Raw genomic sequence first — 14020 nt, forward strand, 5'->3', positions numbered from 1 at the left:
TTACTACAAGTGAAGAAGAATGAATAAGACGAAGAGAGGGTATGCCATCATTCGGAAATATAAGGAGTTAATTAAATGATAAAGAAGACATGATCTTTATTTTGTACTTACAAATTCTATTTCATGTGTTGTTTTTGTTTCTTATTTTTGTTTTTCAATTTGGAAATATGGATTATATTATTATATGAGATTTGTGTGAATCAACAGGAAATTTTTTGAGCTTAACGGTGTTATAACATTTGGGGATTGCATTTGAAAGATATATATCTTTCATTTCCGAGCAAATAGAGAAAGCAACACAAAATAATACGAGCGATTGTAAACATAGTAACCAACAAAAACACACAACCAACTAAAGAAAACATAACAACCCCATTAATAACAACAAAAGAACTCCAGCTCCCACAATACCAAAAGATATTCGTGGCAACGTATAACGACGATAATTGTAGCCCTGTAACGTGGGGTTTGTAGTACCCTAGTTATTGTTATAAGTTATTATAGACAAGACTATAGGGAAAACATCTTTAGTGTTTTATATATTAAAGAAAAAAATTCCATCACAATTAGCTTAATTCATATGTTAATGACCTTAGAGATACAAGGGGAACGCTCCGTCACATGGTACAAACGCAATAGAAGAATAATTTAGAAGGGACCCAGAGGACAACTGGGAACTGCAGAAGAAGGATTCTTCAAAGAAGAAAATGTTGTCGGCTCCGCAGAAACGGAGGATGCAGAAGACAGCAGGCAAAAGACTCCGTAAGGCATTAAGACTGGTTGGAGCATAGTTTACCCCCGGGATAAGCCAAATTAACGGAGCAAATAGGGCAACATAAAAGTAGCAGCTAGGTAAAATATAAAAGTTTTTGTAAAATTCTCCTGCCATGTACTTACTAAATAAAGGTTCGTTATAATATTATAAATGCGCATACCAATTATTTCAAATTTTTTGAATTGTTAAGGGGACGCCCATAAGACTTTTCAAATAACAAAACATGAGGTAATAACCGATGAGACTAATGCATAAGCCACTCTCTCCTTATGATCGTAGTGCATAAGCGTTAGTGTGTCAGACATTCCCCTAAAAAGGAATGCATAAACAAGGGGTATTGTTTGTGCACCGGATCACGCTAAGGATGAATGGGGGAGGTTTTTGACTCTGATTACTATAGGCAGAGTGTAAGCCTCTTTACGCTAATCAAAGTCAGAGTGTGTGTTATGTTCTTATCTCGTCGAATCCCCTTTTATAGGACCAGAAGTTCGTAAGGTGGGAGAACTCCTTTGTAGATAGGTTTTCCCCATTTTTAGGAATAGATTTAATTTCCTAAATAAGTTGGAACCGATCATCCGTATTCTAGGGAAGGAGAGATTTAGGTGATCTCTTCTTTATTTGGGTATTATTTCCAGCTAGGTGCCTTTCACGCGCAGGTTCTTTCGCGACCCTGCGGGGTAACATTTGTTCGTTTGGCAGGCCCTTCGTAGCGTAGTACGGATACGCCATCAAGCGCCCCAGTCCAAGGGGATGATTTTTGCCAAATGGTCATTCCCTTGGACTATTTCGAAATTTGGTGTCTACTAGGGGCTATACTGTAATGTCCCTGAATCCTAATTAATCTTTGATTTGAAAGGTTTAATTAGAGTTTTAAAAGTGGTAGTTCGGCGCGTATCTCAAGGCACGATTTCGACGGCCCTGATTAGCATGCAGCCTCTCATATAAAGTCGATGTTTATCTTTATTTAGATTTTATTTTCGACTTTCCACTTCTTTCTTTTATTTTTCAAAACAAAATCCCTTTTTGTCTAGGGTTTCTTCCAACCTTGTCATCTCCAGTCATCACAGTAGGTACGTCATTCCTTCCCTTTAAATCTTATTTTTGTTCATCGATTCTCTGTTCTGATGTCGAAAGAAGGTATAAAAGTTACTGAGTCCACTGTTATCCGATCAAAGCTAACTGCTTTTGTCGATAAGTTTTTTCCTGGCAAAATATCGTTGTTCAAAATACCATCGGATGGTGACACCATTTTGACCCCTCCTGATGGGTATGTGGGTTTTTATTTGCAATCCGTATCTGAGGGCGATGTTAGGTACCCTTTTTCTACTTTTATGCTTGAAGTGCTTGACTTTTTTGAAATCCACATTTCTACCATCACTCCTTTAGGGTTGTCTAGGATTGTTGCCTTTGAGGTGATGTGTAGGGCATATGGAGGGGAGCCGTCGTTAGATTTGTTTAGGTACTTTGTCCAAACTTGCCCTTTTGGTGACTGGGCTATAGTGGGCAATCGTTCTAAAGCGGGTTGTTTTAAGAGGGGTGGGTTGGATATCCGTGACTGGAAAAGTCAATTTGTGTTCATGAGGTCGTCATTAATCCCTAAAGAATATGAGTCTATCACCGATAAGAAGTTGTTGTGTGTCCATGCCAAGTATGACAACCCTTTCCCAGATTATGCCGTTGATGCATTATGTCGAGAAATCTGTTTGAATCCAATAACAGTTGTAGCATATCCTGATGTTATTTTGTATAAAGCCAAACTGATACCATCTCTGCCTGGGGGTGTGGATATTGATGGTAAGTGTCACATCATTCTTTTCGCCTCTTTTATGTTAATGCTTTGGTTTTTGACATCTGTTTTTGCAGACATGACTTTTAGGAAATTTGTGAGGAAAGGAGTGAAGGAGGTTACTGTTGTGCCTCGTATTGAAGGACAGGGGAGTGGTACTGCTGATGCGCCTTCCCAAAATGCAGGATCCTTTGGCATCCATAATGATAATCCTGAAGTGCAAAGTGCTGCGAATCCACCGATCCTTAATGTGGATTATTCTGATGTTGAAGTTCTTGAAGTATCTGCTACCAACAAGAAGAAGAAGAAAGCAGCCCCGAGTACAAGTGTCCCTCAATATGTTGCCGGTCGGTTGAAAAGAAGAAAAGTAGGTGATGAATCGAAGGATGCTGAGTTCCTTAAGCCCTCTTCCCCGAAGACCGGTATCTACTTTTTTGATATCCTTCCTCAGTCGTTGTTTTGTTCTGTCCATAGCTATGTGTTTATGTATTGGCTTCATTCCCTTGACATGCTTGTATTTTCCTAAAATACTCGTTTGGTTTTTTCTCTTGTTGCAGCTTTGCATGATCAAGAAATTCCAATTGGTTGAACGGTGATAACATGAATGCTGAGGATGTTAAGAAGATTGACAGCATGGACAACGAGACCTTCCTGAAGGTTTTCAAGAAGGATCGCCAGTTCCATGCTTATCTTAATGCTGTTGCTGCTAGGCGTTTGACCAGAATGGCTATTGATCTGAGGTCTAAGAGTTTGGAGGTGCATTCGCTGACCGCCACGGTTGAGGATTTGAAAGCCAGGGAAGCCAGATTTGTAACCACCGTTGAAGCATCCGATTTGGTTCAGAGTTTGAAACAGCAGCTGAACATGTTGAAGGCAGATGTCGTTGTTCAAGAAGAATCTTTGGCAAAACTCCAAAAAGAAATTGATCAGGAAAAGGAAAATGGCAGTTTGTTGCGCAATCAGGTTGAGTTGCTGAAGGTTGACAGAGCAAGGGTAGTGACCGAGGTGATCCCGTATGTGAGCAAGTCGTTGCTCTATAGTGATGAGGTTGGGCAGCTTCTAGGTGATTTGACCTCCGCCGAGAGGGCGGACGAGAGGTCCACCGTGCTGGAGGAGTTTTCGGCCGAAGGGAAGTGTGACCTGACCTGCAGGGGTGACTTTGTTCCCAATGCCTCTCATGAGCTGGAGGTGGCTGATCACAAATAGAAGGAAGCTGTTTTTCCATTCTTGGAGAAGGTTGTTGCTGACCCTTATACTGCTGTTGAAGACTTGCTTAAAATTGTCCCTAATGTGATTCAACCAGAAGACAATGAAGGACCCCAGTGATCAGGCCTGCGTGCCTTGGTATTTGGCGTGTGTGCCAACCCAGACAATTTCTTATGATGCCTGTGACTTTGAAACAATTATCGTTTTTCTACAGTCTTATATGAGTGTGTTTTATGAATATTTTGTGTAGCGCCTATAACGCTGCATTTATGAATATAACATGGGATGGCTATGACTGATATCTTCAGTCGTTTTGGTACTTGCCTGCAGCAGATTGTGTTTGTGTTGCACTGTCTACAAACCGTTGTGTGGGGTGATACATCATCCTTATTTTATGTGGTTTGAGAACCATTTTTTCTTTTTTCTTTTTACGATTTTTCATGAAAGAAAAATTTTCTTATATGGTTTGAGGACCATTCCTATTTTTACATGGTCTAAAGACCAAAACCCTTTTTTATCGGTAAGCAAATTATATATTGCTATAAATGGTTTGGGAACCACCTATGCGTAGTAAGGTACTTTATGCTACGTGCGGTTTGAGAACCGTCTTAGCATGCTTTATATGTCAACATCCGTTGTGGCGGATGTTTGCAAGTTTCTCCGGAGATTTTTTATGCATATATGGGCGTCCCATTTTTTTTTATCATATATGAGTTAATGTCGTATTTCTCTATCCTTGTATGTCTTTAAATTTATGCGCAAGTTTATGCACTTCCATTTAAATACGAGGAGAGATATACAAATAAAAGGAATATAAGCCTTTATTAAATAACACATTTGAGGTTACATACCATACCCTCTAGGCTTTTTTCTTAAAAAAAAGTGATTAAAAAGATTTTCCCTTACTAAAATTGCCTTGCCTTTGGTGGGTGTTCTAGTATCCGTCCATGCGGCCCAGGTAAGGTCCTTCGCTCCATGTCAGGTAATGTGGCCCATCCTGACCTTCTTCAGATAGCTTTTTGTTCTTTGTCACCAAGATTCCGATGCCTCTGTCCGATTGGTACTTGATCATGCCGTGAATGACGGATGGGATCATTTCAAACTTTTGTATCCCAGGCCTGCCTAGGATCGCCTGGAATGGGGAAGTTCCATTGACCACTAGGAAACTAATTTTTTCAGTTCGTTTCCACCTTCCTTCTCCGATGGTCATCTTGACCGATAGCTTTCCCATGGGTACACCTGTTTCTCTGGAGTACCCTTGTACCGAAGCGTCTGTCTTTTTGAGGTTCATTCGTGACACAGGGTGTAACTTCCAAAATGCTTCTTCGCACAGCACATTACATTCACTCCCTGTATCTACCATTATCTCCTTGACTTTTGATATTTCCAAAAGGGAAGTGATTACCAGTGGATCACGGAAAACCTTGTATGTCGAAGGAAAGGAAATGTTGCTTACATCGCCACGATACATCTTTGGGAGCGGGCGCTTTTCCACAGGTTTTTTGTTTAAAATAGCATAGATGGTTTTTTCTGGGCCTTTTTTCTTTTCTCCTTGTTCGTCCTCCTTCTTGGGGTTTTGTTGCCTCACACTTTTAACCAGGTGAGCCAGCTTTCCTTCGCTAATAGCTTCTTCAATGGCTTTCTTTAACTGCCAGCAGGTGTTGGTATCGTGACCGTAGTCCTGATGGAACTCGCAGTATTTGGAAGTGTCTCTTCTGCTCCTTGGGTTCAATCGGGGTGGTGTGGAAAAATTCTTTGCTACGCTTTCGGTGAGCAGGATTTCTTTTGGGGTCTTGTTCAGTTCTGGCAAAATAGTCTTGTGAAGTCCCCTATCTTCTTTCTGGTACGGGCTATATTTAGGCCTTTCTCTGTCATTTCCCCATTTCCCTTTCTTTGCTGAAGCATCTTTGTCATGTGGGGGACTGTTGTCCCCTTTAGAAGCTATTTCCCTCGCATCCAAGAATACATGTGTTCTTTTTTGAACTTGCTCATAAGTGTTCGGGAGGTCCCTATATAGGAATTCTACTAGTGGTTTGTGCTGAAGGCCGTGAATTAGTCCTGATATCCTCTGGGACTCAGCAAGGTCTACTATATCCTCTGTCTCTGTGGTAAACCTGTCAATGAACGACCTGCAGCTTTCCGTCTCTCTTTGTCTTATCCCGTGGGTTGCCACGTGGATTTTTTTGTGTTTCTTCTGTTGACTGAACCGGGCCCTGAATTTTTCTTTGAGGTCGTCGAAGCTAACAATAGACCCTTTCGTTACGCTCTTCAACCATTCTCTGGCATCTCCATCAAGGGCGTACCTAAACATTCGGCATGCAATAGGTACGTTCCATGCTTTCATCTCTGCCACACCCTCGAATGCTTTTAGGAAGTCATCCGGGTCACTCTTTCCTTTGTAGGTCCCAAGGTGGGAAGGATATTTTATGTCGGTTGGGAGGGGGTAGCTTTGTATCTAGGCGACGAAGGGTGAGTTTTCGACGCTTCCTCCAACCAGGCTGAGTTCTAGGGGATTTTGGTACGTTGTAGCCCCCCAATTCTGAGGCCCGTACGGCCTTGGAATTGGTGTTGTCCCGAAGGTTTGTGTTGCAAATTGGGGTGCAAAATACTGATGTAAGGGCGCCACCGCCTGGTTACCATACGGCTGGGAATGATATTGTGGGCCGCTCGTGTTTCCATAACTCTGCCCCGAGTATCCTTGGTTGTATAAGCTTTGATACATTCGATCCAAAGGTCCTGTGATAGTTAGCCCCTGAGGTCCCTGATAAGTGTAGCCCCGGGGTACTTGGTACGTTTGACCCGAAGGTCCTGTGTTTATTCCTGATGGGGCGTTATGAACTTGAGGCGCGCTTCGTGATAGACCATCGTTTTCACCTCCGGGATTTCCCCTAGTGCTCTGCGGGTTTCGGTCTGGAACGGACTGTCCCCTAGGTACTTCGGATTGCTGACCCTCTGTCCCTGTACCCCTAGTGCGAGAGTCGTCCTGAATCCTCCCTTCCGGGGGCAGGTCTCTGGGTTCCGGACCCTCGGGTCTCCCTCCTCCTGAGTGGCTTTGAGGATCTTGGCGTGTGAGGCCTCCGCTACCCAGGTCAAAGCCGTACCCGACTCCGGTTCGAGGTCTTGAATTTCTTGGATATCTCCAAAGTTCTCTTGGTGGGGTTTCTGCATCATAATCGTCATCTGTCTCGCCATCAAAATCTAGCACCCTACTAGTGCTGCCCAGCGCCCCAGTTCTCCTAAGATGGCTAATAGTTCGCCGGATATGACCGTAATTTCTGACGATATAATCGGGGTCAAACAGCATCGGGTTTCTTGTCGGGGATCCCCGTGAAAACCTACCGTGGCCTTCAGATGTCTGAGTAGTACGCTCTGCGCCGCCTTGAACGAGGGAGCCTGTTTTTCGATTATCGCCAGCAGGTGTTACAATTGCTGGGCTAGAAGTGGGTGGGGTATTCCTGACAGGTTCGTTTCCAGCCGATTGCTGGGTTCGCGATTCGAAACCTGGCGGTACATCGGCCATTTTCCTAGCCTTGATTCGGTACAAGAAAGGAAGGGTTGTATGGTGTTTTTGTTTTTTGGTAGGACAAAAATATAGGGTCCCACGGATGGCGGCAATGTTTGTGCACCGGATCACGCTAAGGATGAATGGGGGAGGTTTTTGACTCTGATTACTAGTGATTCCCTATAGGTAGAGTGTAAGCCTCTTTACGCTAATCAAAGTCGGAGTGTGTGTTATGTTCTTATCTCGTCGAATCCCCTTTTATAGGACCAGAAGTTCGTAAGGTGGGAAAACTCCTTTGTAGATAGGTTTTCCCCATTTTTAGGAATAGATTTAATTTCCTAAATAAGTTGGAACCGATCGTCCGTATTCTAGGGAAGGAGAGATTTAGGTGATCTTTTCTTTATTTGGGTATTATTTCCAGCTAGGTGCCTTTCACGCGCAGGTTCTTTCGCGACCCTGCGGGGTAACATTTGTTCGTTTGGCAGGCCCTTCGTAGCGTAGTACGGATACGCCATCAGGTATCATTCTCCCGTATGAATGATAAAGAACAATGACGGAATCAAAGGGGAAAGCAAGTTATTTACAATATCCAAGGACATCAAAAATATAAAGTACAATGTGTAGAGGATCAACCAGTTTACATGCCTTAAGGCCTAATGTTATAAAGGTCGGCTGCCGAAGCATTAGGATTTGAAGAAACCTGCTGAATATAAAGGAAAGAAATCCCCCTTAAGGCCTCTTCAGCAGCATGATCCTCTCCTCTGTACCAAGAAGCCCCTCCCTATTCCCACTAAGAGCAATCAGATAGCCACATTCCAGACGCAAAGAAAGCAAGGATCTCGCATCAGCCCGATTAGCCTCAATTAGTTCATCAAGGCTCTGATCAAACTCAGGGCTCTCAGCATACGGAAAACATGAGGGATAATACCAGAAATCATCTGACGGTTAGCATTCCTGGCGTCCTCAAGCTCCGATTCCAATTTGTTGATCAATGCAGCAGGCCCATCAGAAATAAGAGAGGCAATGCGCTCATGAGCAGCATCAAAACTTTGCGTAGCCTGCGATAATGCCTGCTGAGCTTCAGCTAGTTCCCTATGCAGAGAATCAACTGATGCAGAACTACCCATGGAAGACGGGGCAGCTCTAAGGGAAGCCAAATCCGCCATATGCCTCTGTAGACTCTCCTCAAAATAGCGCATTCTGGTAGCAGTAGCTAAACTAATCATGCCAGCAGCAAACTAAGCTTGGTCAGTCATCTCAACAAGCCTTTGAGAAGGCATAGTGACTAACATGGCCCTCAAATGACCAGGGACCATCATGTTCAAACTCTGCCGGCAAAGTTGCGGATCAGGCAAGTCACCATAAAGAGGAACCCCTATATATATGTAACAAAAAAAAAACAAACAACAACAATCCCAATTAATGATGCACAAAGAAAACAATAGCAGCTGAGACAATTGGTGAACATTTACCAACTGTAGTAGCACCTGTTATAACAACCCCCGACGGGGTAGCTCCAGTTGTAGTTGCTCCAGTTTCATCAACAGGCTCCTTTCCAGGCCTTCGTGCAGGCTCAGAAGTTCCAGCTTAGAAGAGGGAACAAATATATAAATATCAGAATCGCGCAAGACAAAAACAACAAAATGCAGAAGATAGTTGCATACCCTGGTTAACATCAACAGTTGGGAGAGTAGCAGTTGCATCAGTTTCACCCCTCGTGGGAGAATTAAGGACAATAACAGGAGGATTATTGACCATAGAATCTACTGCAATGAAAGGGCCTTCGCTAATCATTCACCTCATCAGACGGAGCTCTAGGTCTCCTCCCAACCACCATTCCCCGGGGATTCATGATGACAACCTCCCTAAGTGTCAGCTCTGCAAAACACAATGTGAAAACATCAAAGTAAAGAGAAAAACAGTACCTTCGCAACACCAGATCAAGACAGGCATATCAGGGGAATCCTCCTACGACAGAGTAATCCCAACAAGATATAGAACAACAGAGGGATATGCAATCAACGAAAATGGAGAAACACGCACTTGACTGTAACACCCGTGAGTTTCCCATTTAAGCTTTCGAGTCAAAATAACCTTTTCAATAAATACGATCTCGTAAATCGGTTTCAGACTCTTTTTTTGAGTCGACATTGTAATTTTAATTTGGCATCGTATTTACAGTTAGCCTCGTATTTGGAGTTAGCCTCGTATTTGTGTCGGCCTCGTATTTAGGTGTCCGCATCGTATATGGCTCGGCCTAGTATTATAGCCTTGTATGGAATATTCTTTTTTGCCCTACATATAAATACTCTTTTTCTTTCACCATTTCTCATTTCCACCAACATAGCCTCCAAGCAAAACACACACATACTCTTACTACCTCACCTTTTGCTACCCCATATTTGCTAACTCACTTTACTACCTCACCTTTGCTACCCCATAAATATCAAGTTTTAATGAAATCCAACCTTACTTTTGTTTAGATTTAGTGTCAAAAACTGAGTTTCTACCATCCGAACATCATTACAAATATCTATTTTGGTCAGATTAGATATAAGAATCAAAACCTTTTTTATGCTCTTCTTTTGAATATTTTCAGATTTTCTTTTAATACACACACTACACCTACCAAGTATCAAACTTTTTACGTCCAAAACGTTTAGAATCATACACTACAACTTTTGTCAAAGTTTCATGTGATTTCGACAACAAAATCTTGAGATATAAAAATTTTTGTACACTTTTTATAAACTTTGTTCAAATGGGTTTTCGGGTTTAAGCCCGTTTCTGAGTTTCCAACGTTAGTATTGTTTTTCTATCATATTTGTGGGTATAAAAGTACAATCTGATGTTAAAAACACCTTCTAGATCGAAAGAAACGATTAGGGTTTTCTAGCTAGATAGAATTTTGGGTAAGAACAGCCCAGTTTGCGACCCCGCCAAAATGTGACCTCGTATTTTCATTTGCGACCTCGTATTTCAAATGTGACCTCGTATTTCCATTTGTGACATCGTATTTCAAATGTGACCTCGTATTTCAAATGTGACATCGCATTTCCAATTGAGACCCCAGATTTACTAGACTCTCAATTTCAATTTTGTCTTTTAGTGAAATACTACCCCAGATTACTAGCATCTCAATTGTAGCCTCTCCAATTTGGCCTCTCAATTTCAATTTTGTCCTGTAGTGAAATAAGACCCCAAATTCAATTTAAGACCTCAAATTTCAATTGAGACCTCAGACTTCGATTGCTACCTCGATTTGGTCAACTTTAATCGGTTTGATCAACTTTAGTCAACTTCGGTTAGTTTGGTCAACCTTGGTCAACTTTAGTCAACTTTGGTCGGTTTGGTCAACCTCGGTCAACTTTAAGCGATTTGGTCAACTAAGTCAAACTTGTAATTTGGTCAACTTTTGGTCAAACTTGTAAAATCTGGTCAAGTTCAAACTAGTATGTGATATGTCGTATTTTATACCCATTTCCCAAAGCTTAATTAGTTGTTTTTATATGGTTTAAGAGTCGTTTTCGTATATATTTGGTACGTTTATGGTATTTATTAGTGTTTCAGGGTGTTAACAGGCACTTATGTGTTAATTTGGAGAAAACTATGTTTCTAGAGTAAAATGAGTGCTTACGGACGTTTTACGAGGCACGAAACTGAAGATTGGAAGCTGGTCAAAGCAAGTCAAAGCTGGTCAACGAATACTCAACAGACACTGTGACACATAAATGTACTGCGACGCAGTCTTATGTTTCGAGGATCGCATTGTTGGGAGACCGTGACGCAGTGGGACCAGACATAACCAAGAGAAAGTCAACGATAGTCAAAGTCAAAGAAAGTCAGCACGAGACTGTGACGCAGTCTGTAACTGCGACACACTGTGGCTCCGATTTTGATATTATTTTTTGGAAAATATAAATAGCTTTAAAAAACATTCATAAAATGTAAAGTATGTAATTGAGCTTAACTATGTGTTTTAGTGTGTGTTATGGAGTTCGTGTGTGTGTGGAAAGATTGGATTGCATGAAAATGTGTTAAGGTTACAATATTAAGCTATGGATGGGGCTTTATATACTTCTATACAATTTACATTAGTCCCCCTTCCATACTTATGAGATATACAAACAAATACAAAGTATTATAAACATACAAATCAACTACTATAAATTATATTTTAACATAAAACCCTAACTTATACTTCCAGCCGATTTCTGGAGCTTTTGAAGCATATTTTCGTCATAATACTTTTCTTTGAAGAACTTCATTACGATTGGAGTATTTCCGTTACTCATTTTTCATTCTTTGTATTCGGTAACAATGAATTCTCTTAATTTGATTTGTCATTCGTATTTTAATATGAGTGGCTAATTGCCCTTTCATCCATCTTGATGGAGTAAAACAATATGTAAGGATTGCATACATTTTATAAATCAATAGTTGATTACATTTAACGTTATATCGAAATCTCAGTGTATTTATTCCTTATAATTAATCTTTAATTGATTGGTGATTTATATGAGTCTTTAATAGGAGTTATTGATTCCATATATTTTATTTCAATGGTTTGGGTACAAATGATTGGATCTATGACGGGTACGGTAGATAATCACTCAAAGATAATAGGAATAAATGTATTGACGGTTGGGTACAATCAATGGGTATAATTGTTAATTTAATAACCAAAACCATTGTTGAATTAGTAAAGTTATAAAAGATGTATTAGGGTACCAGTCTTTGTAATGGATATAAAATAAATATTAATACTATATAAAATGTAAAATTAAATATAAACATTATATACATAAAGTAATCTCATTATATATAAGTTAAAAAGTTTATTACTGTATCAATGGGAAAAGATATTAAGCATATATAAGATTTAATTAAATATAATATTTGTGGTTTTCGGACACACTTTCCTAGATGCGGTAATGAAATGATAAAAGAAATGTTTTGTTTTAAATGTTTTATATGTGTGATGTGTAATTTACTTACTATATTTTTTTTTTTAAATCCTCTTGATTTCTTCAAATAACTTGATTCTATAATTAGGATGAATTAAGAAAATCATTGCTCTTTCAAGATTAAAAATACAACTGGGTAAAACAAAATCAAAAACATCTATTTCGTTGTAATCTAGTTGAGCAAGCAACAATGATGAAAGATTGATTTATTTTTATGGATTTCTTCAAAGATTGATAGACATAACATATTTGTATATAATCACTAGCATGGTACCCACGTGTTGCGGCGGGTACAATTGTCGTCATTACTGAGAATAGTATAAGTGGGTAGTTAAAAGTAATATATTGCAATCGATAAAGTTTATGCAATAACGGCAAATGTAACAAAAGAGATAACAAGATCCAACAAATATGTCACAAATAGCTATATGCACAACTTAAACAACAACAACAACAAGGTAACCAATCCCGACATAAGCCGGGCTATGGGGGAGGTATGATGTAGACAGACCTTACCCCTACACAATGGTAGGGAGGCTGCTTCCGGATCCACCGAATTGGAAGGGACCTCCGGCCCAAGGTGAAAAATAGGATTAGATCCACCGGAGTGGAAGCTTAACCAGAATCCTCTCGATCTCAAACTCTCAATCTCAACCTCTCAATCACAATCACAGCCTCAATCGGATCTAGATTTGGATCTTAGAAAGAATGAGCCGTTGGAGAGGAGAGAGGGCTATATGCACAACTTGAAGTTACAAGTAAAAACAAACGTGTACAACAAAAGTCATTACATAAATTAGATCTTAGTGTCTATAACATAACCATCTAAGACCAGCGCAATCAAATAATATCAATGAAAATACAAACAGGAAATTATTGATGAAAAGTTTGAATCTTTGAATGTATTTATGAGTTATAAGTTGATGAAAGTAGATCAATCACCACACCTAAAACATAACAAATTATAACCAAAATTAGTAAATATAAATTACTCAGCTGGAAAGAAATCATTACCGAAAATAAAGAGGAGCAACAATGAAAATAAGCCATGAATTTTTGCATTAAATAAAAATCCTATCATAAAAAAAAATTAAAAGAAAATAAATTACCAAAATTAGTCAATGAAAAATAATATAAATTACAAAATGATATATATTTCCAAAATATACTGAATTGATTATGTCAATCCTTACCAAAGAAAAGTAAGTGACAAAATCATTTGTACAGTTAGTGACAAAAAATCCTTACCAAAAATACAATTGGTTTATCAAAATAAGGTCAACCCAAAGTCCCAAACAAAATAGAGCACCGTCACCACCTTCGTGTTAACAACGGTAACGTGAACTCGAAAAAAAAGGCAATCAGTAATAAAGTTGATCCAAACATAATTACAATACAATCACTACCCTCTTGTTAAAAAACGTAACATGAAGAAAAAAAAAATCAATCAATAAGGCAGAACTTACCAACTTGATTTATCTTTTAAAAACATATAAGAAAAAACCTGAAATATATATATGGAATATTGGTTGATGTTATTCCAATACCTTCATCTCCTAAATGATGCATTCCACTGTAAATAACAGGAGCCCAGTAGCCACAAAAGATGAATGTGAACTAAGGCGACAGTGAGATACAACCAAAGGAACCTTACAAACAAAACTCACCAAAACACATAATCTAAGCAATCTTTATGTGATACCAAATATATATTTTTCAGGTATAGAAGCATAACCTCGTAAACACAATAGTTTGTATCGATAACAAAAATGAGTTCAACCATG

The 14020-nt window shown here is 39.6% G+C and overlaps 1 protein-coding gene across 1 annotated transcript; it reads right to left on the reverse strand.

Moving 5' to 3' along the window:
* Window positions 1–4701: 4701 nt before the first annotated feature.
* Window positions 4702–6111, reverse strand: LOC122608930. The gene has a single exon (XM_043782000.1). It carries the CDS (start codon window positions 6109–6111, stop codon window positions 4702–4704), a length of 1410 nt encoding a protein of 469 aa, XP_043637935.1.
* Window positions 6112–14020: the final 7909 nt, after the last annotated feature.

This window comes from Erigeron canadensis, chromosome 7, assembly GCF_010389155.1.
Source record: "Erigeron canadensis isolate Cc75 chromosome 7, C_canadensis_v1, whole genome shotgun sequence".
NCBI lineage: Eukaryota > Viridiplantae > Streptophyta > Magnoliopsida > Asterales > Asteraceae > Erigeron > Erigeron canadensis.

Bases quoted from the DNA above. Each gene is read 5' to 3' on its own strand.
- LOC122608930 (XM_043782000.1), bottom strand. From the start codon at position 6,111: ATGAAAGCATGGAACGTACCTATTGCATGCCGAATGTTTAGGTACGCC.